The following is a 27,752-nucleotide window of genomic DNA, read 5'->3' on the forward strand; positions in this document are numbered from 1 at the left end:
GTATACTAAAGCCAACCATCAAAGACACTTTCCCAACAAGAGAACCTTATGCAATAAGTTCCCCAGGCGAGTGACTAGAAATAATTGACACAGGACAGAGTGGGTCACAAGCAGTAAGACTGGGAAGACATACCAATTTGTGGGGGTGAACTGGCTGACCCACAAGCCCATCTGTCTATCATTCCATGACCTCAGGTCAGACTCACAGAAAGAGAGAAAACTATTAAGGCAGCTGGGCAGGCTCTTGCCCTCAAGTCTTAGCAAAGAATAGGTGATTATTTGTCCCACATGGGCTAGTTGTTCACCTGCCTGAAGGCACCAAGCCGGAACTTTAGAGTCTGTGACCTGCTGGGATATACATTGCTTTCCTCCATGTTTCTGCTTTCAGAGGGCTGCTTTCCATGGGGCATAGGAATCCCGTAGGAAAAACAAGACAAGGAACTAATTAAATATATATATAAATTCTCCAAATGGTGGTCTAATTCTTGTTCTCAGACCAAGCTCTTACTGTCTTCCAGTTGTTTGAAGAAAATCAAGCAGAATTCTTATTCAAAGCAAAGTGACATATCACTATAAAATCGTAGAGATGGGGGAGCAGTGGTGGTGCATGCCTTTAATCTCAGCACTTGGGAGGCAGAGACAGGCAGAGCTCTGTGAGTTTGAGGCCACACTGGTCTACAGAGTGAGTTCCAGGATAGGATCCAAAGCTATAGAGAAACCCTGTCTCGAAAACAAAACAAAACAAATCCTGGAGCTGAGGCCAGGATGGTACTACAATAGGGATCCACTTTAACCCCAATTACAGAGAGATCATAACATGCCAGGCTTGGGTTAAGATCTTTTAGTCTCTTTGTATGAATGAGTCTGGGTGTTTGGCTTTGCCATTGTCTATAGGGAGTGTGGACAAGCCATTCAAGTTCTTTCTGCACACCAATTTTTAAGACTGTAATATGGGAACAAATACATTTAATGAAGCAAAGTAGCATGCAGTTTTAATGACTTTTAAAAAGTTTCAGTGCAGATAAAGCATCAAGCAAGCAGGAGGTGCTTAGTAAGTGGTCACGTGGTCACTGACAGGTTCCGATAGTGTCTTTGTGATAGTGTCTTTGTGTTCTCGGAGGCAATACTGATAGGGGTCCTTAGTTACTCTTGCAACCTTGGAACCTAAGGCAGGGCCTGGCATGCAGTGGGTGCTCATTTGATATGGTCCAACGTGTTCTCTGCAGGAAAACACTAGGAACATTTACGGATTACAAAACTAATAAATGCTAGACCAGAAGAAAAGGATAAAAATGCTGTAAGCAGGAGGTGTTGAGACCCACCTAGCCTAGGGCAGAGCAGGAGAAACACACCTTATTCAAAGAAAAACACCTAATTCTAAATGACATAGCAAGTATAAAAAAGACAGAATTGATATGGTACTCTATGTTCTATTCAGAAGGCAGAAAAACCCTTTTCAGGGGACCAGGGGACATTGACAATAAAGGACCCAGAGGAGTCGTCTGTTAACATCCCGAAGGAAGCAGGACCTGGATGGATGTAAATGCGGTTCGGCTAGGAACTAAAAACAACAGGACACACGAGTCTTTTTTATCAGGACTCCCTCTTCAGCACTTCTGGGAAGGAAGATATCAAAGGGATATTGTATAATAACAACTGTACATGTTCCCTCCCCAAGGGTCATAGCTAAAGAGTGACAAAGCAGACGGCTAAAATCTGGGTCTCCTAAGTCATCCAGTCACAAATTGGGCTAGGAGTGCCCCCAAAGTCTTTGTCAAAAGGCCTCAAGAGCCCCTTCAACATCAGTGGCTGGTCCCAAGCACGTGGGGGAGGGGAGGGATGTTGGGCTTGCCAGAGGAGCAGTGGCTGTTTTCTGGGATGCACGGAAGAGTGCGTGTCCAGAAGGTGGCAGCAGAGGGCGCTGGGACCCCGGCCTGGGCCCGCTTTTGCCATTGGTCCGGGCTGGGGCTCTGGGTTGTATGTAGAGTTGGTGGAAAGTGACAAGTTTGGCGAGAAGAGAGTTCGCTGAGAGCTGGAGGAGCCGCCGCTGAGTGAGCCCAGAGTCTGCAGCCCCAGGCACCCGGCACACTTCTGGAATCAGAGCCGGAGACTCACGGTGCGCTAGAGCGACCGGGACAGCCTGAGACTGAACGGCCAGCCGAGGCGGGGCTACTTCCGAGTACCCGGAGAAGCCGCGCTCTCGGGTCCGAGGCGGCTGGGCGGAGGCGAGGGATCAGGTCAGAGGGACAAAGAGCTTTGCAAAGGTCCCCCGATATCCTGCGGGCGGGACGAGGTGGCCGGGAGACCAGGGCGACCCCGTGGATGTTCTGCGCGCCGCCAGGGAGCCACCGCCGCCGCCACGAGAGGAGGAATGCACCGGCCGCGCCACCGCGGGACGCGCCCGCCACCGCTGGCGCTGCTGGCCGCGCTGCTGCTGGCCGCACGCGGGGCTGCTACCCAAGGTAAGCAGCGCCCGCGCCCGGGTTCCACTGTCCGTTCCATAGAGCTGGGTGGCCAGCAAGCGTCTTGCCCACCCGGGAGCAGGGCATTTGGCCGCCGCCAGCACCGGCCGCCGCCAGGAGGCCAGCAAAGACTGGTCCTAATGCTCGGCTGCGGGATGGGGTGCACTGGGGGACTGGTCCTCGGTGTCAGCCTCGGTTGTCAGCGCTGACAGGAAATACAGAAGGACTTGGAGGGGTCTTAGGGTGGGTGATGCTGGTCCTTTGCCTATCGCTCTCTGGATTCCTAGCGCACCCCGGCTAGGGGTCCAGTTTTTCTACTTCTCTGTCCTGGAGGGAGTTTGCATTTTCTGTGTTGCCTCCGACTGAGCCCAGGCAGTTCGCGAACTCGGGCAAACAAAAGTCCTGTGCTCCCGGGGACTCCCTCGGTCTCGCATCTCTACCGCCTGGCGTTCGGAGCCTCCTGCCCTCCAGAGGGTCACTCTGCAGGCCAAAATATTTGCTCCGACACTGCCACTTTGGGCAAAGTATGCAGTCAGAGGCAGCTCGCTGCCTCAAAGTGCTCTGGGTGTGGGTGTGCACGTTCGTGTTTGTGTGTGTGTGTGTGTGTGTGTGTGTGTGTGTGTGTGTGTGTGATTCAAGGCGAAAGAAGGAGGAGACATCTAGTGCATATTTGATTTTGGTCATCTCCAAAGATAATGGTAACAGAAGAAAAACTCCACCATCAGCCAGATCTGTCTTAGTTCCCTGCGGGAAGCTTGGATCCTTGCTGCGTTTGAGCTGGTACACAATGAGAGGGAAGAGCCTGCTGAGCTAGTGGAGACAACCAATTCATTCTTTGGAGGTTGGAGGGGGAAAGTTGATTAAAGTCTCCGGGGGTCTTGGGCCTCACTTTTAACATGCATCCCCTGAGGGGGCGTTGGAGCCCCTGGATTCTTCCCGCCCTCACTTCCAGCCCCAAGGCTCTGTAGATAAATAAGTCCCTGCTCTTTTATCATTCACCTCGCAGCCAGTTAGAGTCCAGTTTACTTAATAGCTGGGAAATGCTCCATTCACTGATTGACTGCCGAATTCGTCTTTACTATAAGTTAGGGGCCACTTTCTTGGTACTGAACACTGCAAGGAAGATGGGTGCGGATTTTGATCTTCTGGATATGACTTTGGGACTGGAGTTCCGAAGTGTGGTTGCGCTAATCTCAAAGCCTCATGGAGTGTGTGTGTGTGTGTGTGTGTGTGTGTGTGTGTGTGTGTATACGCGTGCGCAGTTTCTAATTGTCATTAAGATGCGCATCTGCAGGGATTTCTTGAGGGAAACCCTGATGAAATGTAAACAGTTTGGTCTCATGGATGTTTTGTTTGGTGATGCCAAACATCTGGCTCTGTGCCACTACACCTGGATGGAAAGTAGAAAACAGGCCGAGCTGCTGACCGATGTAAACATTCTCCTGAGGTCCATGGTCCAGCACAATCGGGATGGTTCTACCTAAGTAAGGCTGGGTTTCTGGCATGGGACTGTGATTAATTCCATCATTCCCGTGGGCTCCTTTTATATTTAACCTTTCAATAGCCAGTGCTTTTTAGGCCACAGCCTCTACTGGTGGGGATGGGGTGGAGTGGCGTGAGGATGTTGGGTTGTTCACTTTTTTTCCGTCATCTGTTTTTAAATAACCGTCCACGCAATGAATTTTCGAATGTAAACCTACAATGTTGTCAGCAGCTACCTCAAATTTCCCCGCCTTTAACTGTGAACTTTCAAGTGTTAGAAAGTTCATTTTACCTATTCCTAGTCTATTTTCTAATAATGGGCTCAAACTGTTGCTGTCTTGCCATCTCTTAAATCCCTTTCCATTTTTTTGGTAAAATCTTGATCTCTGTTCTGGCCTGAGGTTTCTGAGGCAACCCTGTCAGTGGCTCAGGAAATCAGCTTAAGGGGAGATATATTTTATTTATTAAGTTGTTAAAAAGGGTGGGGGGTGTGGATCAGTATTCCTCCCATCATGTTCCTATTTGCTTGGCAGGGGGGAGAAAGCCTTTATATGCATAGTTTTTAGCCTGCTTGTTCTCCACCCTCCCTGCTTCCTCCTACCTATCCAAAGCTGAACTTTGGAAGAGCTCCAGGTCATTGGAAACTACTTGAGCCTTTCTCAGGATCCTGCTCATCTTGTGTTTTGGCTGCTTGAAGCCAGAGGAGAGTGTCCTAAGACTCTGCTGTTATTTTCCGAGTTTCCAACTGCCATATCAGTAGGTATCTGTCCCTACTACATTTGGAATAGGAGTCTCCTGAGGGCCATGAGCCTGTCAGCTTTGTTGGTGAATGAATACACTGAGTGCCTAAGTCAATCAGCCTCAGCTTTTATTAGGGATGCCTGTAAAATCTGACCTCAATGGCTAGGGGGCACCACGGAGTCAGGATAGGTGGGGGGTTGTGGTCAGACTGCCTCTGGCAGGGCTCACTTATTAGTGATTTATTTATTGGAAAATATAGTAGGCTGTTTTGTTCCTCTAATGTCTGGAGTTATTATCTAATACTTAGGAGTTGTTCTATTTTATTTTTGTGAGTGTGTGGTGTAGGGTATATGTATGTATGTGTTTCTGTGGGTGTGTGCACATGCATGTGGGTATCTGTATGAAGCCAGAGCTCAGTGTTGAGTGTCTCCTTCAATTTTCACCTTGTTTTTTGAAACACGATCTCTCACTCAACTTGGAGGTCATCTCCCCAACTAGGCTGGATAGCCAGTGAGCTCTAGGGATCTGCTTTGTCTAGGCCTGGGGTTACATGTGCACATCCAGCTGAAGGCTGGGAATCTGAGCTCAGGGCCTCATGTTTGCACGGCAGGCAATTTTGTTTTTGTTTTTGACTGAGTCATCTTCCAAGAACAAGAGTTCTTTCAAAAACTCAGTTTTGATCTATTATATTCTCTGACTTCTGCAGGTGAAAATAGGCTCCAAATTAAACTTTAAAAAAGTTCCTAAATACATGCCACTTGCATCCAAAGGGATGTTTTGCCCATGGTTTGGTGACAAGCACCTACACCGTTTCAGATATTTGAAATATATATATATGTGTGTGTATATATATACACACACACATATATCATATTCTGAAGGATCAATACTTTTAAACCGATGAACACTGATATAAATGTCTATTGGCAGAGAAATGAACTACACACACACTCAATTATATTAAGGGGGCACAGTTTTGCTGAGTGAATTGAGGAGAGAGAAACTTTTTCAATATAAGTACTAGTATTTCCTTCACTTAGTTAAAAAACACAGCCCAATAATCAGAGATTAGAGATTACTCCTTTTCATTCCCCATCTTCTGGTACAAAGGGTAGTATTAGGGGAACCTAACAGCAGAGCCCGATGACTGTAAGTCAGACCTGGTTTTGAATCGTCCCTTTCATATCAGGAGTTTTATAAGAACTTCATGAGATTTAAATAAAGCTGTGAATGTCAAGTGCTAGGGAAGAGCCCCCAGCCTAGAGGTGCCTGCATTGAAATTAACTAAGGATAGCGGCAGAGAATTCAGGAGGTTCAACTCTCCAGAAATAATATACAAGATTTCACATGTATGTTGATAGACGTAGGCTTATACTATAATCAGATTTTCCAAGAAATGGCAACATTGGAAAGATAGGGGCTACTGACTTCGAGCAAGGGATGCCTGGGAACTGAGCTGCCTGCTTGGGGAGGGTAAAGGAGTAGGATGTTGATGGTAGGTTCTTGGCCTCATTCCAGGTCAGCCACTCTATTGAGCTTCTCTCTTCCATGTCCCTTATTGTCTCTGTCATGGGCTGGTAATTAGGCCCATGAGAAGCTGATGGATGGTCTAACGTCTTGAGACCTCAAATTAAGCATGCATCTCTTGAATCCAAGTGCTCTAAGATGCTCCTATTCCTGTAATTTATTTCACAGACCCTTGGTGCAATCCATTTAATGGGCTAGCTGCCTGTGAAGGTGAAAGTAAAACTAGTTTATTATACAGATGGGTCAGTGAGGCGTGGAGATGGTCAGTTACTTTCTCAAGGTCCCATGGCCAGGGGATGGCTTTGCTGGGCTTTGTAATTCCTGACAATCAATGTTATCATCCCTGACTTCTGTCCTACATAGTCCCTTCTGGTTTAGTTCTTGTACTTGCCCTCCTTGAATGCCTGGGGCAGGGGTGATGCTTTGTTAGGTTTTTGCTGTCTTTGCCATCTCTTAGAGGGTATAAGAAAACGATGAGAGCTAGTGAAGTTCATTGTTCCTGTTGTGTAGCAGTGCCTCCTCCAGCCTTGCTGTTAGCACAGAGACAGGCTGAAAGTGCTGGGGATGGTCAGGGCCTCTTGGTCTAAAAGACTGCATTTCTGCAGTGTGATAGTGCCACTCTGCTGCGGTTTGAGGAGTGTGTCTGGTAGTTCCTTTCCGCTAGTGATGAGATGTCTTTTGATGGAGTATGTGTGCACTGCATTTGGGTGCATTACCAGGGGTGGAAGTGGAGGAGGATTGATTTATTAGAGTGCTGTCTAGAAGGAGAATGGACTGTTAGCTCAGGGTCCCAGTGAGGAGCGGATCCAGGCAGGTTCAGCTGTAGCTGAAAAAAAAAAAAAAAAACTTGACTGTTCCAGGCTCTTTCTCAAACAGAAAGTCCTGGGCCTGGCTTCACTGAGTGTCTGGGTTGTGACAGGAGAGATGGGTCTCTGGACACGCAGGAGGAGAAAGGAACAGTCTTCTAGGACTCCGGGAAAGTTCTATGATTGAAGGGGGATGGGTGAGGGAACCGCTTCGAAAATCTTTAACTAAATGCAGCTGCTTGTTACATGGAGCCCGACTTGCATGCCAGGAATATCTCAAAAGCTAACGAATACAAAATAAAAATAAACAGCAGGAAAAAGGCTTGCTCTTTGTTGCAGTAAGCTTGGTTGAGGTTTTCAGTTTGTTTAGGAATGGGATAATTGTGGCATCCACTTTATTTTGGTAAGGCAATGAATCGCGATGGGTGTGATGTCATCGGGGTGTCCCACCACCTGACCCCTTTCCTTGTCCCCACACTGCCCCCAGAACACCCAGGCTTGGTCATCCACGGGTCCCACGGCTCAAGCTGTTGCTCTTGAGTGAATTACACTGGAAGAGAGCAGATAATTTAATGGGATAATCTTGGCAGACTGAGTAAATTTCACACCCCATCTCTCACTAACAGAAACTCAGCAGAAGGCTGCAACATCCTCAGATGAAAAGGTTGTATAAAAAGGCCCTGCTTCACAGTAACTGTCTGTCCATAAATAAGGTTCTACAGAGTTTTGATCCAGAAACTGTTATTAAACATTGATAAGCCAAACCCCATCATGTTTGGCTTCCCCCACTTTTCCATAGAACCAACACTGGTTTTTTTCCTTATTAAAAAAAAAAAAAAAGTAGCCTCGAAGATCAATCAGTCTAGACTGTTTATTTTTTCAAGTATGTACATATAGAATAGGCCTTCGTTGATAGCCATTTACAGAGGCGACATGGCATAACAGGGATAGAATGAGATTACTTTCACTACTTGGTTACATGTTAGCCATGTTTGTACTGTGACCAAATGCCTTAAAGAGACAGTTTATGGAAGGAAAGGTCTGTTTTGATTTCCAGTGTCAGAGGGGTTCCAGCCCCTTGTGGAGGAGGAGGTGGGTTGGACAGCTCTGTCCAGGGTGGTGAGGGCATGAGGTGGAGAGGATGCTCCTGTTGTGACAGAGCAGGAATCACAGCAGGTCAGAACCTTCCAAAGTCAGTCCATCCCCAGGAACATACTCCCACCAGTCAGGCTTCAGCTCCCACAGAATACAGCCTCCAAAACAGCTCCTTAAGCTAGGGACAGACAGTCAGAGCAGGAGCCTTGCCAGGGAACACTTCAGAGTAAAACTCTAACCAATTTCTTGTCTTCTGATATTTTCCTTATGTGTAAATGGCGGTTAAATAGTATCCAGGCTGCAGGTGCTTTGTAAGAATGAAAGAATACTTGGGTAGAAAGCACCCAAAGGCATCGTTACCTGGAAGTGGGAAGTGGCTAGCTACCATTGGATCCTGGCCTTCCTGGAGAAAGCAGAGAGTTGGGCTTCCAGTCAACTTCTGTTATATATGCAGGAGATGCAGCTGAGACCCCTAAGCAGCAGCCTCGGGGTCCCCTGGAGGGTCAGCAAGTGCTTGCTTTTTTACAGGGAACGTGGGGGCACTCTGGATCTGAGTGGGTCTTAGGTCACTGTAGGGGTCCCACAGGAGGAGATCCCACAGTGCTTTTTAAACAAAGCCCCACCCCATCCCGAACCTTTAGCTCTTTGGAAAAGAGCAACCCCTCTCTGGCATTTGGCTGTGGTGGCCATTTAAAGATTTGGAGTACCAAAAGAATGCTCATGCTGCCCTACCGGAAGAAAGCAGAGAAATGATGTACTGGGAGGGGTGCAAAGGAAGTTCTGAAGACAAGGCAGAGTTTGTGGGTTCTTGTTTTTTCAACAGGAAAGCCTGTTGTCCAATGCATTTCCACTCGTATTTGTTATATATTTACTATATGTGAGGTTCAGTGTCAGAGAAAGTAAATCATTATCCCCACCTTAGGGAGAGGGAAGAAGGAAGTCCGAAGCATTTTGAGCATCCACCATATGCCCCACATCACTTTACAGTTAGATTTCAGCATCCCAGTAGCATTGGAGATTGGACCTTTCAAGTCTATTTACAGATAAAGGAAACTCAGACCCTGAGAGGTCGGTCTTGTAGACAGCCTCATTTAATTATGAAATATAGATCTTGGATTTGAACCCAGATATTTTGATTGTCACATGTACCCCCATTTCCGTGTGGGGAGTTGCACCACTGCCACCTTTTCAGGCAGACCGGGAGCCCTCTGAACTAAGCATGGAAGATGTGCAGAACTCTACCACACAGATATTGCATGCTTGTTTGGCCAGCAAGAACCCTGGGCAGGATTTTGTCTGCTTCCAAAGCCCTTGTGCTCTTGCCTCATGATATTCCTTTTTGATGTCATCTGGATGTTGAAAGCAGGTATGCTGTCCCTACACAGAAGGGCAGACAGTTTCTCTAGCATCTTCTCTTTTAGCCCCAGATCCAGGCTTTGGGTTGAGGGGGGGGGGAACCAACCGCTCAGGTATGGTGCTCCAATGAGTCTTCAGTGGTGACCATTAACTATTGTATCCTAGGACCTCTGCCAGCACATACCTTTTCACTTCCTTCATCACTAGCTAACCATACTTTGTTTTGCTGTTACTGTGAGTTGAATATTCCCGGGGTAGCTTCACTGGAGAGAAAAAAATGACCATTGCCTAGGAGGTTTTCCAATTAGTAGATTTGTGGCAATGATTGCTAGCTGATCAGCAAACCTGTTTTCATCCCTTTTTGAACATGTCATTTACAACTCTCTTGTAGCTAAGTGAGGCCATGTGACTAAATGCTAGTCAATGGAATGAGGCTGGTTTGCAGGATCCATTAAGACCTTCCCAGGCAGGTTGCTATGGTAACTTGAGAAGTTATGTGTTAGCGGTGCCACATGGTAGAATTACCTGGGAGCTTCCCTTCTTCATTGCTCTGTGGTTCAAGCCACCTGCTGGTCCACACTAGCTTGGATTTTATATAAACCAGAAACAAGTGTTTATTGTTAAAGCTCAGAGTTTGGGGGTTTCCAGCTATTAAGGCTATCACACCTGACCAAATGATATGAACCATAGTGTCATGTCGCAAGATTAGTGAGCCAGGACCAGCATTTATAGATAGAATAAAATAGGCAACCTAGTTTTGGTATGATTACCTCTTATGGAGCTCAGGGGACCCTTCTATAAATTAAACCTCTTCCTGAATTATTTATGGCAGATGTTGGGGCAGTCATCACTGTGAAAAATCTAGAATTGTGATTGGTTGTGGGGGAGTTCACATTTAGGAGCAATAAAATAGACCACTGTAGTATAATTACACAGCCTCAAAGTTCAGAATTAGCAGTGACAAAATGCAGAATCTCAAGAAGGTAGAGGCCCTCAGGGATGGTGTGGGCTGTGTTGTGAGGGCTCAGGGGTGGTGAGTTTGGTCAGGAGGATAAAAGGCAAAGAGATGAAGAGGAGGAGCAGAGCAGGCCATGGTCTTGCCAAGAAGTGCTGTACTCTACACTAGCCAGCAGCTAGCTGCTCTGCAGGACTCATTCAGGGTTGTTCTGGGTCTTTCCATGGGACTTCATCACGGAGTGGAGCAGGCCTTGAGTAAAAGAAAATAAATAAATAAATAAATAAATAAATAAATAAATAAATAAAATAAAAAGGCTTTGTGTGGTACCTGGCACCTAGAAGCAGAAGGGAGAAAGAAACAGAACTTTACTGGAGTATTTACTTCCTTCTCACATGAATGCCCCCAGAGACTCACAGATGCTTTGGACAAGAAGCTCACATGTGATTGTGTCTCTTTTCCTCTGCAGCCCCTGCTTTGCTTTGTAGTACAGGTTGCTAAGTGTTAATCCTATTTTGCCTGCTTGATGAAAATCCTGGGGGTTGTAGAAGTCTATACACCTAGAGTGCATGTATTTTCTTTCGTGTGTTTATTTTGTTGTTAGGCACCGAACCCAGGGCCTTGAGCTTGTTTTCAGCTCTCCCGCTGAGCTGCACCCCAGACCTCTGTGTTCTTTTAGTATTTTAACTTACATGGTTTTCAGGGAACCCTATGTAAGAAGCAGCAATTTGTTACTCTTGTTGAATTGAATTGATATTTTCCATAGAATTGTTATTTTCTACATAAAGAAACTGATGCACAAAGAATGTCTTGTGTATCTGTGCCTATAACCAATCAAGAGGGAAAGGCAGGATTTGAACCTGGATATCTGGAAGCTCTGGCTTTGTCCTTAGTCATGGTGCCACTATACCACTATAGTTCTGCTTTCTCCACTCCCCCAAACTCTACTTGATGATTAAAACTCTACATAAGATCCTAGCCAAATAGCTGAGTGCAAATAATTAAAATTAAATCTCTCTATTTGTAAAGGGCATTGCGGCTTAAGGAATTATTATATATGCAATATTAACTTTAATTTTCCAGCTAATCTAATGAAATGGATTTCTTTTTTCTCTCTTTAGTCCTCTGTTTTTAAGTCAGGCATGTAAGGTTGGCAGTTTACCCAAGGTCACTCTGTAGGTGGTGTAGGGAAAAAGGGCCAGCCAAAGAATTACACCCTGAGCAGAGCCAAAGAAACACACTTTGGTCCTGCAACCACAACCAAAAAGTGTACCCTGATCCTGGAACCAGTGCCCAAGAAACACACTTTGGCCCTGGAATTAGTGAACCAGTGAAAGAAATACAGCCTGGCCCTAAAATTAGAGCCAAAGGGCTAAAAAGGACCAGGGAAAGAAACACACTGGGGAAATCGTCCATTAATGGCTGGGGAAGCCTTTTCTTGAAACAGGGCTGTAAGCTGCTACGCTTACTGTGACCTGCGGTATTCATTGGTTTCTGAGTGCCAGAATCCCTTTCCATCCGAGCTATAATGTTTACAGGTGGCAGAGTCTGTCTGAAATATGGACCTTCTCTGTAAGCCCCATGGGATGCTTTCTCTGATGGATTACTTGTGCTCACAATTTATGCCCTGGTAGATGACAGGTCTCACCGTTATTGACCCAGCAATCAAATTTGCTGATTCTCACTTGTCACATTGACACAATCCACAATTTTAAGAAGCAGTCTGGAAATATTTGTAGGTGTGTGTGGTTTGGGATTGGCATTCCTTTATCCTACGAGAAAGTACTTGAGCAAATCGACTGAGAAATACTACTTCAAAACTAGGACTTTCCATGGCAGCTGGTAGGTCAGCTTGGAAGAGCAGGCCTTCTTCATTCCATGGGAGCTTGGGTTTCTTTTTTCCATCAGGTCAGCAGCTCTGCAAGATTTTTCTTTTTTCTCACTCTCGAATGAGATGCACAGCGAGGTGAGTTCACCTTGGGAGCCTGTGGAGGATGCTGGCAAGTGCTGTGTTCCTCATACATGGCTGATGGTCTGTGGCCAGTGTGTAATTTGCAGCCACATTCTCTACTGTGGAGCACCACACTGCGATTTTCACAGGATAGACTGGGCAACATGTCCAAGCCTCAGACCTGGTTAGGCTCCTCGCTTGTGTGATGTAGTCACCTCTGAGGGAGACTCCGCATCTACAAGTCTTAGGTTATAATTAAATTTGTATTTCTCAAGGACAAGGATGTGAGATAAAAATAGACCCTGTTGTCTTAAGTCCAGGACATTCTTGAAAGGCTCTTATCTGTTCTTCATGGGGAATCGACACCGTTTCCGGATGGGATTAGACAAGAGGCTATGAAAACAGCTTGTGCGTTTTCTCCACATGAGCAATGGTATCCTCACCTCTTGGATTTCACTCCAGTGAAGAATGTTGCCTAGTGGTTTTGTGTGTGTGTGTGTGTGTGTGTGTGTGTGTGGTTTTGTTTTTGTTTTTGCTTTTTTTCATAAGGTTTCCATCTCCTGGAGGGGAGGGCTGGTTATCCTTCTTTCCATTAGAACCTGCTGTGTGATGATAAGAAGTCCTAAGAAGTTGTGCTTAACATGGTGCTGACTGCTCGGAGGACTGATGTGTGCAAGCCTGCCTGCTCAACAGCAGCTCGGAGGTGGCTGATTCCCAGCAGCAGCAGGCTTGGTGCCGTCCATGGTGGTGACTGTCTCTTCTTTAGTCACAACATAGTGCTCATCCCCATATGGTGTCTCCAAGTCAAGGAATGAGGAATTACTTCCTGTGGCCAGATAAGCTTCTCTAGGCAGGGCTGGCTGCTGGGATCTTCAGGTCTATATTTGATAAATAGTATCCCATCAAGAAAGTAAGAAGAAACTGAGCATGCTCAGTTTATTCTACCCACACTTACCTGTAGGTCACCACCCAGGATAGATGTCCCACGTTCCAGCAAGAAGGAGAGAGATAGGGGATGGATAAACACTGGTTTCCCTCCCTGGAAGAAGGTGCTGGACACAGGTTAGAAAACATTCCTTCTTACATGGGCTGTGAGTTGAGTTCTTGAGGGCCGGTCCACTAGATCTCAGGGCTGTGTTGGTGTTAAAGCTGCAGGAAGTCAGTCAAAATGTTTACAAAGAGCCCTCCTGCATCTTTGCATAAGGACTCATGTTCTTTAGCTAATGTGGGACGTGTGTGGGTGTGGCTTCCCCTGGCTCTCAGAACTAGCACAGCCATCGATCTGTCTGTTTAAATTGGTGCGCAGTGGTGAGGGGAGGAGGGGGAGGTTCCCCCCACCTGCCGAGTGATACCTTCTGTGTCAACTACCAGGTCGCCTCTGCTTCCGCTTGGTTAAATATTTGTTTAACAACTAAAGTGAATGCTGGGGGAAAATATATGACAATATCTTCCCACGTGGGAAGTTTGCTTTTTTTTTTTGTTAAGGAACCAAGATTGACTCAGCCAAAATGGTCTTAGAAGACAAAGCCTGGCCTTTGTTCAGGGCCTCTTCCTGGTCTTGCAACCTTTCAGAATCTCCACCCCAGAGCTTGCCTACTTCTCAGCTCCCATGGCTCCTGTCCTTCTGCATTGAACTCTTGCAAGCCCTTCTGCGTTCAGTTGTCCGCAGCCAGCACCACCCTGTCTGCTTGTCTTCTGTCCGCCCCCCCCCCATGCCCTCACCTCCTGCCATTGCTTCCACACCCACCATGCCGATCCCTCTTACTCGGAAGCAGCTCAACAGCTAGTTTTGATTCTTCCCAATACTAGTCGCTGTCGTGTATTGAGCATCTGCTATGGGACTCACATTTTGCAAAGAATTTTGTGTTTCCTTTTCAAAAAGACATTACGTTTTGTTTGTGTATGGTTCTCATGGGTGTGGACGTCAAAGGGCAAGTAGGAGGAGTCATTTCTGTCTGTCCACTATGTGGCTCCTGGGGATTGAACTCCAGTTGTTGGGCTTAGTGCTGGGCATCTTTACCCATAAACCATCTTGCTGGGCCTGAATTTCGTATTTCATAGTCGAGTCTGCCTTTTGGTTTTTCTGGAATGACTGTGCTAACCCCATCCCCACCCCTCTCTCTGTTCCTTCATCCAATAATAGGGAAACTGTTCTGGTTTCATTGTGAACGGTTTGTAGGCTAACTCTCAACTACCTAAGCCCAACCATGAGGGGGAATCACAGATTCACTCAGGATTTAGGGACAAGCTTCCTTGGGTGGGGAAGCTGAGAGATACATCAGTGCCTAGAGAAAGCTGGCAATATATAGGAAAGACTTGGCTATCTAACAGGACTTGCTAAGGGGTTTCTGGCCTGAGCAAGAGAGAGCAACTCTCATAATGTCACCATGTCCTGCTGTGTAGATGCCTTACCTCACCAGGCCTCACCCCACATAAAGTGTTATTATTTTTCTTTTACCTAGGAGTGTTTGTTGTTGTTGTTTTTTTTTCAATGAGAAAAATGTAGAGGGATTAAAAAACTAGTGCAGTGTTGTGTAATCAAAACAGAATCACCAAGAATCCCACACCTCAGAGACTACTACTTATAGGAGGTGGCTGTGCCTGTATTCCCAAAGGAACCCGGAATTCAGGGATGTGAAGAACTTCCCAGAACCCTTTCCAGTTGCTTTCTGCTCTACCCACTTCTTTGTGGCAAGGACGGGGTCTTACATCCATGGTCCATTTTACTCAAGAGGAGGTTGTAGGTCCATGTTGAGAATATGCCACATCAATGTAATCAAGTGTCAGAAAAAAGGCGTGGGGAGCAAGTTTTGTGGGCAAAGGAGAGAATCCTTGGGAGCTTTTGTGGAAGTGGAGCTTATGAGTATCTTCATTTGTTTCCCACGGCTGTGACAGAACACCCGAGATGGGTTAAGTTATGAAATAGTTTCTTTAGCATCCAGTTCTGGAAGTTGGAAACCCAAGACCAGGCGATTTCTGCTTGGAAAGGTCTCATGTGGCAGCACCATGTTAGAGCACCATAGGAGCCAGTGGTCGGGACGACACAGGAGGTAATCTTGGAGAAGACTAGCAATCCTTAGAAACACTCTAGAAAGTTCTAAAAGCCCCAGTACTGCCACAGATGCAAATCCCAGTATTGAACTGGGTGGGGAGGAAGCCATCTTTAAACCATAGCAGGACACAGTATAATGCTGACATGTGTTCTTTGCTTCCTGAATGGGGAGGGCCAGCCAAATCGAACCGCTGAGTGTGTCTACTCTTTGGTCTGGGCACTGCCAGAGACAAGGACTCCTGGGCTTTTCTGAAGATACAAACGGAAGTGGCAATGTCTGTGCAAACATGGCAAAGCTGGGAAGAGAAAAGGGCCATTGATGTCTGGAAGGAAATACATAGGTGCACTCAGAAGCAGAGTCAAACTTGAAATAAAGTGGGGGTGGGACAGTGGGCACCACCACAGACGTCATCAAGGCTTTCCTTATGTGATCTTGAGGCCCCATCACTGGCTGCCTGCTGTCTTTTTATGGCTCTCACAGGGTACTTTTGTACAGGGTGCCTTTTCTGGAGCTCTTTGCTCCCGAGGGAACATCAGCCACAGCCTTCACTTTGGCCCAGACACTACATCCCTGACTCTATACACACCAAGGTCAAACTCTATAAGCCGCCCAGCCCAAAGCAAGTCAAAGCTGAAGCCCCAAGTGTGATCATGGGGAGAAGGGGCTCTGTGCTTAACCCTACCCATTGTCTCCTCAGAGAGTCAATAAGTTCTTCCTTGTGATCTTGTGGGTGAGGTTGCCTCGGTTTCTCTATTTCTTTGGAGAGAACTATAACATGGTACCTGAAGATTAATGGGAAATCAATCTTTAAAGGCTTGTTTGAGATGGAAGGTTAGCAAGCAGGCAGGTTTTGGGTTTGTTTCTTGGTGAGTGGACTCAACTGGCCCCCTTTATCCACTCATCACACACCAATATGACAGACATTGCTCTAGATAATGAAAGAATGGCTGTGACAAAGCAGAGATGCCTCATGGTCGTGCATGTCAAAAAATAAATATGTGCTCTTCACATAATATCAAATGCCAAGGGAAATCTAGCAGGGCAAAGGGCTTGTGACTGGAAAGTGATGGCGCTGGAATGGCTATCATCACTGTTGTGTGGTCAGGAAGGCTTCTAGCTAAAGTGGCTCTAATAGAGGACTGCATGAAGCATGTTATGGGCTCTACATCAGGCCTTGAAGTGGAGTGTGTTCTCAGTTCACAGTATTATCAATTACTCCTGCAGGCAGTAGTGACATTTATATAAGTGTCTATTGTGTGCCTGATCATGTTCGTGTGTCAATCTTCATGACAATACTGTTAGGGTGGAGAGATGGCTCAGTGGCTAAGAGCAGTGATTGTCCTTCCAAAGGATCTGGGTTCATTTCCCAGCACCTACATAGTAGTTCCCAACTGTCTATAACTCTAGTTCCAGGGGATCTAGAGCCTTCCGGGCTGTGTGGGCATTAAACATGTATGTGGTACATAGCTGTAAATATAGGAGAAATGCACATACATGTAAAGTAAAATTAAGCAATACTGTTAGGTAGGGCTCATTATTATACCCAATTTCCAGATGAGGAAAAAAACTGAGCAGAGGGAGAGACCCATGAATGTTTTAAATGAGGCAGCTCTGTACTGAGGAAAGCAGAAAGGACTCTGTTTGGGTCTGGCCCAAGACTCATCTGCTGTGTAATCCTGGGCAGGTGTGCAGTGCCTCTCTTTCCTGAGTTTTAAAACTGCCTAGTTTGTAAAAACCCAGGTAAAGGCATTGCAGACTGCATGAAAGTGTCCGTTAACTACTACTGATATGTTTATGTCAGTCATCAGGCCTTATTTCTGGAAAAGAGATGATGAGAAAAAAATATGTCTGAGACTTAACAAAGCTTCCCCTGTCTGCCTGGAGCAGCATTTCCTACTAATGTCTCTGTAGCTGAACTTAGCACAATGTCCAGTTGAGCTGGAAGCATCTTTGTGAGAGACCCATGGCAGAAAGCTGGTGCCCAGGATTCTTGCAATTCTAAGGAAGTTCTTGGAGGTTCTAGAACTCCATCTTCTCTCAAACTCACGTTTCCAGGGGAGTTTTCTCTAATTTCATGGTGTGCTTGTGGCAGGTGCTCAGGAATGTGAAGTGCTCCTCCCCCCTACTCCCCTTTAAAAATCTCTACATTTACTGCAGGGGACCAAATGGCCCATTCTGTCTTTAGATACTACATACAAAGCTATGTTCTGGGAATGCAACGATGAACCAGACAGGGACCTGGGGATCCAGCAGCCCAAGGATGGAAGTCTGGTGCTTCTCTTACCCCAGGGATGCCATTGGAAGGTGTTCAGGATTCATGTTTAAATTCGAATGCTTTCTGATGTCTCCTAGCACCTTCAAAAAGTCCATGGAGGTAGCAGATGCCTCGTTTGCTAATGAGTGGCATGTATGGTTGCCCAGTTGATACTGTACCTAAGTATGGTGCCATCCTGTGTGTACTTTGTTTCCCATGTGAACCGGCCTCCCAAGGTAAAGTGCATCTTTGCTAGGTTGTATCCCTGGGATTGGACAGGATCTGCCAGGGTCTTATCTATGGTTCATCTCCCAAGAAGCCAGTGTCCATAGAAGAGTCTGGTCTCTACCTCATGCACCTCAGTCAGGCAAGATAGTGTTGGGTGCTCTGAAACCAGTGAAGTAAGAAGGTCCTGTTATTCTCAAGAAAGACTCCATCTCTCCCAATGCCTTTTAGGTCTCTATGGGGTCCCTGAGTGAATGAGTCTGACTGATATCTCTGTCCTGACTCTGGTACCCACTAAGCCCATTCAGCGACCCGAGGTCTTGAGAAAACCACAACCCCGCATTTTCCACCCACACAAATCAGCAAATCAGGATGCTGAATGTCTGTACCTTACTACCTCTGTATGGAAGAAGATGATTCTTAGAGGACACTGGAGATCATCAACACGCAGGTAAGGAAGCGGTGGCACTAACCCATCACACCCGTACTGTGGAAACGGGTAGGAGGGTCCACAGGCTCAAGGGCAGCCTAGACTAAATAGTCATCTCTCAGGAACTGGCCTTCTGGTGTTTGCCACAAGGCCACAGAAAAGCCAGCTTCCTTCTCTCAGTAGTGTGGCTGCCTGTATCCTCTTGGCTAGGCCTCACGCGAAGCTGAACAGCTAAGGGGCGGTTGTCAAGGCATGAAACACTTCTTTGCAAACATAATCCCTAGTGATTAGACTCACTCCTAGGCCTGACTGAACTTCATCTGTAACTGTCCTAGAATTTCTTTCTTCTTCTTTTTCTTCTTTTTCCCCCCGTTTTCTTCTTTCTTTTTTAGTTAGGGAGCAGGGATCAAGGAGAGGCAGAGGGAGGGAACAGTAGTAATAGCAGCTAGCATTTTGTTAAATGCTGACTATCAGCTGACAGGGCTCTCCAGCTTCTCTGAGCTGCCCTGGATTCCTCCAGGCAGGAAGGGGAGAAATTAGCTTTTCTTCTTATTAGCTGTGTGTGTTGTAGAGCCTGAACTGCAAGGTCCGCACTAGAAGTCTTATGTCGAGTCTGCTTGCTTTGACAGTAGAGTGGAGCAGGAGGCTACGAAGCTGCCTTTTCATATTGTATGTTTTTGACCCTTTAAAGGAAAGTCTTGCGGCCGACCTGGGAAACTTGTGGCTCAGTGGTGGGTATGCCTGTGGGTCAGGAGCAGCTGTGGGCCTGCTGTGTTCTTGGTTCTGAGGTGAGGCATTTTATGGAGTGAGCTCTCTTGAACTCTCAAGACTGAAAATATAATTCCAAGCCACAGAAGCCCTTTGAGGCTTCCTAGTGGCAAGAGTGAGAGGCCTTGAGTCCTGGTTCAACACTTAGACTGCAGAGTACTAGCACCCCGGGCTCAGCGGCCTGACCAGAGTGTCTCCAGGAATGCTGCACCCTGTTGACCCTTATCTGCTCTCAGTATTGGTTTAGAATAACAGCTCGTTTGCACTCCATTCACCTAAATTAATTTTTAATTTAGGAAATGCCTTTAGGAAAACCTAGCATATAATTACTCAAAGTTTTAAAGCTATGAAGTGGCTGACTAGGAAACAGTCTTTGCTTAGATAAAAAATAAATAAATATGTAATTTATGATAACTCCCCTCATCAGATTAGCTCAATTGTTTTGAGTGCTTTTTGTTTGTAAGAATCTACGTTGGAAAGTGGGGAAGAGATGCGCATCCAGCCCCTCTTCTCTTCGTGTGACTTTTATGTGTGTAGTATTACTTTTAATGGGAAAGGAAAATTATGAATATGAATTCAAGTTTTTTTTTTCCCATTTGGAGGAAGGGGGTCATTGGTGGGTAGCAGGAAGAACTCTGACCTGGAGGTCAGTTAGCTCTTGTTTGTCATCTAGTCCTACTTCTAGCTAGCTGTGGGACTCCAGGCAAAACACATGTTTTCTCTGACCTGTAAGTTCTTGTTTGCAGAGCAGAGTCCTGGGCAAGCTTGATGGACCAGGAGCATGTTACCTTGCAGCTTAGGAGAAGAGTAGTCTCAGACTCTTCTTTAGGCCTCCTGGAGCAGAGTCTGATTTAACAAGGTCCCCTGTGATTAAATGCTAAATTTAATCACTAAACACCCTTTACAGGTCAGCACAGCTGGCTTACTAAGTGGACAGGACTAGGCAAAAGTCTGTGATGGGCTTCAAGTTTGTTTGTGTTGGCTTCTTCCACTCAAAGTTTGGCTCTACTTCACGTTGAGCATAAGAGGCCATTCTGTGAAAGCAGACCAGGGGCTTGCTAAGACTGTGCCCCCAGTTACTGTGAGGGGCCCCATCTGTAAGAAGAACTTGATTGCATAGTCAATGGCAAACTACAGACACTCAGATTGGTTTGTTGTTGTTTATCTTTTGTACCAGGCTTTGCACACTAAGTTTAGCAGCAGTTCTGTTTTAAAGTTGGATGGATGGTGCCTTGCCTTCCTTTATCTTCTCTGTGTTAAGGGTGGCTTTTCATAGCACAAACCATCAAATTCCACCCACCGAGTCATGTACCTCAAAAGCACTGGGAACTATACACTGAAAACTGGGGGTCCTGGAGTGGCTTCAACTTTCACTGTCCATATGTGCCTACTCTTGAGCTTGAAGCTGTCTTTTTGGCTGGGCCTCCTGGTCCTTAGAAAATAAGAAAGGGAGAGCCATTTCCCACCAGGGAAGTAAGAACTTGAATTAAAACCAGGGTCACCTTTAAGGATGAAAAATGATACTGGTTCCCCAGTCTTAGGCTGGCTGTTGGTTCAGTGGTCTCCTATCACTGTCTTGGGATTCCTATTTTAAATTTAAATTTTTTGCACTTAACATTTTAAACACAGAGCTCCCAAGTTTTTCTTTACAAGAGTAAAACAAATGGCGCTAGAAACATTCAGAATCAGGACCAGAAGTCCCTGAGCAGATAGCCATCTGTGGGGCTACAGCTTTCCAGGGAAGTGGAGACCCAGCCTGGCCCCTTGGAGTGTATCTTAGTGCTTACTGCTCACAGGTTTAAGCCAGGCTGGATATAACTGGCCACTGTACATCATGGACAGGAGGAGAGCAAGTGCTTTTCTGACCTATCAGTTGCTCATATGCTTACTGGCAAATCACAGATCTCTCTCCATATCCTCTTGGCACCCAACACATAGTAGGTCCTTAACACACTGTGATTTGTCTTCTTGCTGCCCTGCAACAAGCTACCAGTAAATAACTTTGAGAAAGCAGCCTTAGATCTTCATGAAAGGTGTGTTACAAACCCTTCTAGTTTTAGTGTCACTACCAACCTCAACCCTGACTCTCCAGGGGCCTCACAGTAAGTTCCCTGACGCTCTCAGCTCCACCACCGAGAAACATGTGACGTAGACACGTGGACTTCATGTTTCTGAGCCTCAGTTGCCTCATCTCTGGGGAGGGATGACCATAACTTCTTAGGAAGCAGGGAGAAGCTTGAGATTCACCACCTTCAGGTTTGTTAGCAGAATCCCTGGGATAAACTAACAATAGATAATGCACAGGAGAAAACACATGTACATTTACTATGTTTATATACATTGGAGTAGGAAAGTAATTAGGAGCCAGACCACTGGAGTTTGTGTGTCAGGGCATCTGGAAGATAGAGACAAGGTATGGAAGAAGCAAGGGGAGAGATGCTGGGTGTGGGGGATTGTGTTGATGCAGATGAACTTTGAGGTCATGTCTCAGAAGAGCCTGTCTTCACTCAGAACAGTTTGTGCATAGATTTGGGGTCAGGCAGCAAATTTGCCTTCCCATGATCTGAGTGAGCTTTCTTGCATCTTTAGGCAGCCAAGTAGCATCTGGGCAAACCTTTGGGTACCTCACTTCTTTTTTACTAACACAGGCAGGTCTCTCTAATGAAGGACAGCTTTCAGAGCCATTTCTATGCCAGAAAGCTCTCCCAGTGTGCCAGCGATGTATGCTTTGAGGGGCGTATTTTAGTCTCCTGGCAGATTGCTAGGAAAATTAGAGATAGAACATGGAAACTCCCTGGAGTAATGGTGATTGGTACATCATGTTAAATTACCAGTGGCTTTTCTTATTATAAAATAGATATGTATACAGCTTCCGTCACATCATCTCCCTTCCTCATAACATTCTGTAATGGTGTGTTAGACAGCTTTCAATCACTATGTGGAAATGTACTTGAGACAATGAACTTCTAAAGAGCAGAGGTTTTGTTTGGGTCATATTTGTGGGGATTCCAGTCTTCTAGGTCAGCCACGCTGCTTTGGGCATGGCAACAGCAACACATCATGGAGGAGTGTGTGGCAAGAGAGCTCATTTCATGCTCCTAAACCTAAGAGAGCTGGGAAGGGGCTAGCACCTCACAGTCCCCTTTGAGGGCACGCCTTCAGTGAATGAAGCGCTTCCCATTATGCTCTGTTTTATAAAAGTTCCTCAGCCTCCCAGCAGGGCCACCCTGAGACCAAACATTTAGCAGTGATATTCAAGAATCACACAGTGACATGGCTTCACATTCACAGCCACAGAAGACGAGGTTCTCCATGATCTAGCCATAGTTTACATGGCCTTCTCTCACTAGGGTTTAAAAGTCTTCTAGAATACTACTACATAATGTGTCACAACTTCTCTGTGTAGCACTGGCTGGCCTGGAACTTGAATTGTAGATCAGATTGGCCTTGAACTCATAGACATCCACCTGCTCCAAGTGCTGGGGTTAAAGTTGTGTGCCACCACACATGCCTGGCTTATTTTATTTTTACACTTATTTGTTGTGTGCCTGTGCATGTATGTGCACCTGCTATATATCATGAGCGTGGAGGTCAAAGGACATCTCCTTCTGCTCTGTAGGTCTTCGAAATGAGCTCAGGCTGCAAGGTTTTATGGCTAGTGCTTTTAACACCTGAGCCATCTTGCTGGCCTGTAGCTGTTGCTTTGATGGTTTCACTGCCTTGCTCCTGAAGGCATTAGAAGGGGTTCTAGGCCATCACTGGTGTGCCCAGCAGAGTGCCTGGTGTACAGTATGTGGCTTTGGTTACTACCATGGGAGGTTTCAGGAATATGAGACAGTTTTGCTGTTTTCCATGTGTTTATACTTCTTTGCTTCTTCAAGTTAGAAATGGGTTATGGTTTTGCATTGAGTCAGAGGGAAAAACAACAACAAAACCAACCAACCACTCGCCCTTTCATCTGTTCGTTGTTTGTTTTTGTATAGCCAGTCTCTTTTCTGTGGATTTCTTCCTTTTACTTTTTTCTTTTTCATATAGGGCAAGGAAGGGTTGGGGTTTAATTGGCCTTTATAATCTCAGTGCTCAGCAGGTTGAGCCTCTGCGGAAAAAGAGGCATTCACTAAATATTTCTCCAATCAATGGATATTGGGAGGCTCAAATTTTTATGGCAGACAAGAGAGGCAGTGGGAGCTGCCTTTTGACTGGAAAGACATTGTTTATTAGATCTGTATGGCTCATTTAGAAAGTATGCAGTTGGATATCTTTTATGGTCAAAGAAGAAAATCAGTATCAAATGGTTAATTAAAAGCAGAGGCCAACATTTCCCCCTGTAATGAAGACAGGATTGTGAATATTTTCCTTTCCTTGGCCCAGGAGATGGGCAGGCAGCCAGGCCAAAAGGCAGGGGACACTGTAGAGACAGATAAGAGGGGTTGACTTACAAGCATGCGTCTCTCAGTGTTAAGCATGCGAAAAGACATTCTGTGACAGTGGCACCTTTCAGATGTCTGTGACTTATGAGGCCACTACTTGCTTATGACCTTATTATAGTTCTAGTGTGCCCTGCTATGGGGAGTGAGCTCCATAGGGCTTGGGGCTTTCTACTCTAGTGCCTGGCATGGGTGAGGCTTTTATGAATGTGATGCCCAGAAATCTTCCTTGGCACCAGCGGTGTTAATTCACACCAAATCTGAAATTGCTGAGGACCAGGAGCTGGGAAGATGGTCTTGGTGACATCTGCCACTACAAGGAATGAAGCTTCTGAGGACATTGAGTGGACTTCATTGTCTAGGACATTAGTGCAGAGATTTGCCTCTTTGGTGTGAGCAGGCCCTTTTCATCTGTATCACCTGGAGTTTGCTAGAGACAGACATACCACACGAGACAGGAGGCATGGTTCACTCGCCTGCTCCTGCATGGCAGCTAGCTGCTCCATCCTTTAATCCTAAAATGTATATTTTATTGTTTTTTTTCCTCCATTTTTTTGGGGGGGGATGGGGAATGAAAATAAAGTAAGCATAATGTCCTTAGCATATAATAGGATCTTTAAAAATAAAAATGACCTATTTTATTTCTCTCTCTCTCTCTCTCTCTCTCTCTCTCTCTCTCTCTTTCTCTCTCTCTCTTTCTCTCTCTCTGTGTGTATGTGTACACAACTCTACCATGTGTGTCCAGGAACTGAACTGAGGTTGTCAGGATAGCAGCAGTCAGTTTATTTTCTGAAGCATTTCATCGGCCCTCAAAATGTCTTTTTGTACTTTGCTCTCTGTTAGTGCAATGATGTGAGATGATTCAGTCTTTGATGAATGGGAGGGAAGTGATTAATGAAGGGGGGGTGATGTGTCATAGTGTTACATTGTCATATAAGGGTTGCTTGAACACAGCTACTGTGATAGCAATCCTGTATTAACCTAGATGGGTATGTGATTAACGGCAGCGTAGGGTGTATGTTTGTGGATACACTGGATAAAGAGAAGATTTATCTCTCTGGGAATAGTGGAATTATCTGATGATGCTCAAATGGCACATATTGAAAACTTATGAATTACTTATTTCTGAAAATTTCATTGAATATCTGCAAACCTTGGTTGATTCTGGATGATGGAAGCCACAGGCAGGAGAAAGGAACTACTATAATTTGAAAATTCCCTATTAGCCAAAATTTTGAAGTATGGGGAAATAATTGAAGTTAATTCTTTAGTGTTATTTTAATTTGAATTCAAATTAAATATTTTATGTTCTCTTTTTGTATTAAGTCCAAACCAGAGCCTGCTTCACATGGTGGTTCAGCCCACACTAGCTGTATTTGAGGTGCTTAAGAGCCAGGTCTTCTGGACAGCACACTTGTAGACTTCCAGGAGGATAGATGCAGCAGGTGTAAGATGGGAATGAGCCCAAGATGATTGCAGATTTCTGTAGTTTGATGACTTCAAGGAATTAACAGTAGATCAACTTATCTCCAGTTAACTGTATTTAAGAGGGCAGAGTAGGGTGTGAGTTATATAATTTTAGAAAACTCTCCATCAAAAAAAAAAATTGCAAGTATTCATGATCTGGGCCTGTGCATAGAGGTATTTGCCGCCAAGCCTGAAGACCTGAGTTCCATCCTGCATGGTAGAGGAGAGAAATGTCTCCCACAAGTTGTCCTTTGACCTTCACATGTGAACACTCTCTTAGATAAATACATGTAATAAAAAAGGCATTAGAAAAAGATTTGACATATAACCCAACAGTTATAGTTCTAGACATGTGTCCCCAGAAATGAAAACATATGACTGACTGTGCAAGAGTATTCACAGTTGTGAAATACTGGGCACATCTCACATGTTCTTCAATGAATGACTTACCAAGCATACACTTCCAAATGATAGGAAACTGCTCAGCACTAAAACAGGAATGAACCATTGAAACAGAACAGTTTGACAGATCTAAAAGGACTTTGAAGAATGAACAAAACTAATATCAACAGGTTACAGTTGTAAAACATTTTCAAAATAACAAAATTAGTTCTGGGGACTAGGACTAGGGGAGCAGGCAATCAACGAGTGGCCTGAAGCATCTCTGTGATCCCTGTGAGGATGGGTCTTGATTGTGACAACAGTTACACAAATCAATGGGTAACAAAATTGTACAGAATTGTAGAAACATGGAAATGAGCCACGTCCAATGGCAAAATCTGAATAAGGTCCATGGACATACCTATTTGGATTCCTTATTTTTTTGGTATGCCATATCATGTAACTTATTTGCAAGGCTAGGAGGCACAATGAACAGCACCTAGTACCTTCTCTTCCCTGCTGTCCCTTAAGGTCACTGTGGTGGCTCACCTTGAGGCTCTCTGACTCACACTGTCTCCCAGTTTGAGCCTTCTATGGGATTGCTGGGGCCTGAGATCTTGCAGGGCTGTTGCCAGCTAAGCTCATTTTCACGTTTTCATATTAACATGTCACTGGCTTCCAGCAGTTGCTTCTCAGTAATGCAGTCAGTCCCCGCGAGCATTCCACAGCCGGATGAACTTTAATCCTGGGAAGCTCTGGTGGGGGAGGGCTCCCTGCCTCTTTTGAAGATTCTGCTCCCCATCCGAAAAGTTCACAAGTTAATTAATAGATGAAAGAAAAGGGTCCACATGGAGTCAGAAAGGAGGCAGCCATGCTGCCAGCCACCTGCAGGCACAGGATAAAACGAAGGCAGCCCCTGACCAGAAGCCACCAGGAGCTCCAGGGCCAGCTTTTGCCCTGGTTGTGTCTCAGAGTTCAGAGATCTTCCTTCCAGACCCCATTGGCCACTGACTTTGAAGCTCAACCTTTGGGATTCATCTTCTTACCCTTTAAGCCTTTCCTTCCTCCAGAAACAGGGTGATAACAGGAGTACTGGGAAAGCCCATTGAAAGGGGAAGCAGTGCCCTCCAATGCAACTTTTCTGTTGTGTTCTTTCTTCCCTCCCTCCCTCCCTCCCTCCCTCCCTCCCTCTCTCCCTCCCTCCCTCTTTTCCTCCTCCCCTCCACCTCTTTCTTTCTCTCTTTCTAGACAAGATCTAACTCTGTAATGTAGACTGGCCTTAAATCCTGATCCTTCTGCCTTAACCCCTCAACCTCCCAAATGCTGAGATAACATGCCTGGACCACCACACCCAACTGACTATAGAGTAGTTTTATGGTACACCATCTATATTGAATTTGTCAGTGCAACGGGAAGATAAAGAACTCTGTCCTTTTTTAATTTTTTTTTGAAGGCGAGAAAAAGGATGGTCTATTGGTTAAAAAGAAATGTTTTGACTTGTTTTGTTAAGGGAATAGCAATATTACAATGGTGACTGTCCAATCACCTCCGTGAGATCCACACATCCTAAGTGTAGGTAGCATCTTTCATTAAACAAGTTCTCTAGGTGGCGTTTGTAAGGAGTGCCTCACCTACTAAAGCTTGGGACGATGGTTGGTTTAGTAGTTCTCTATTTTACTATTTATGGACCTCCCCCACCCCCCCCATTCTCTTACATAGCTTGGCTGAGTCTCCTGGATGTACTGCTCAGCCAGTTTTGTTATCTCCTTTGGGTTTTAGTGCTAGGCATCGAACCCAGGGCACACGTACTACCATCACTATGTGCCTGGACCTTTGTACTAAATTTTGTTGACATGTCAGTTTCAGGTACAATAAACAATGTTCTCTCTCTTCTCTCCTCCCTCTCCTCCCTCTCCTCCCTCATCTCTCCCTTTTGTGCCTCCTCCCTTCCCCCTCCTCCCTCCCCTTTCTTTTGGCCTTAAGGATACTTGGGGAATTTGTAATCTAGATAAGTTTTTATTTCAGGCGGTGCCATTCTTCCCCTGGTGTGCCGTTTTCCATCCTTACCTTGGTGTACCATTTTCCTAGTTTGTTTTCCCCTGCCTTCTTGTTAGATTACTGGCTCCAGCTGTGATCACTGTGTGATAAGCCCCTTCAAAGTGTGTTAAGAAGGACTAGGAACACAGAGAAACAGAAGGAGACTAGTAAAAATGACAATAATGGCTCTTGGTGTTTTACTGAGTAAACGATTTCTTCCTTCATTTGATCAAGGCTTTCCCTACCAGGTGGGTTCTGGCTTCCTGTTCAATTTAGAGTCTCCAAATTTTACTGCTGGGAGATACTTTGGAGACTTTCTGATCTGGAGAAATAAC

The 27,752-nt window shown here is 45.6% G+C and overlaps 1 protein-coding gene across 1 annotated transcript in view; it reads left to right on the plus strand.

The window, feature by feature from the left end:
• The first annotated feature begins 2,133 nt into the window (after nt 1–2,133).
• The window catches only part of Ror1 (receptor tyrosine kinase like orphan receptor 1), a 350,790-nt gene continuing 325,171 nt past the window's right edge, over nt 2,134–27,752 (plus strand). Inside the window, exon 1 of the mRNA XM_051188230.1 lies at nt 2,134–2,462. Coding sequence (XP_051044187.1) covers nt 2,372–2,462 — 91 coding nt within the window. The 5' untranslated portion in view covers nt 2,134–2,371. The remainder of the gene's footprint in view (nt 2,463–27,752) is intronic.

The sequence above is a fragment of the Phodopus roborovskii genome, unplaced genomic scaffold, assembly GCF_943737965.1.
Source record: "Phodopus roborovskii unplaced genomic scaffold, PHOROB, whole genome shotgun sequence".
NCBI lineage: Eukaryota > Metazoa > Chordata > Mammalia > Rodentia > Cricetidae > Phodopus > Phodopus roborovskii.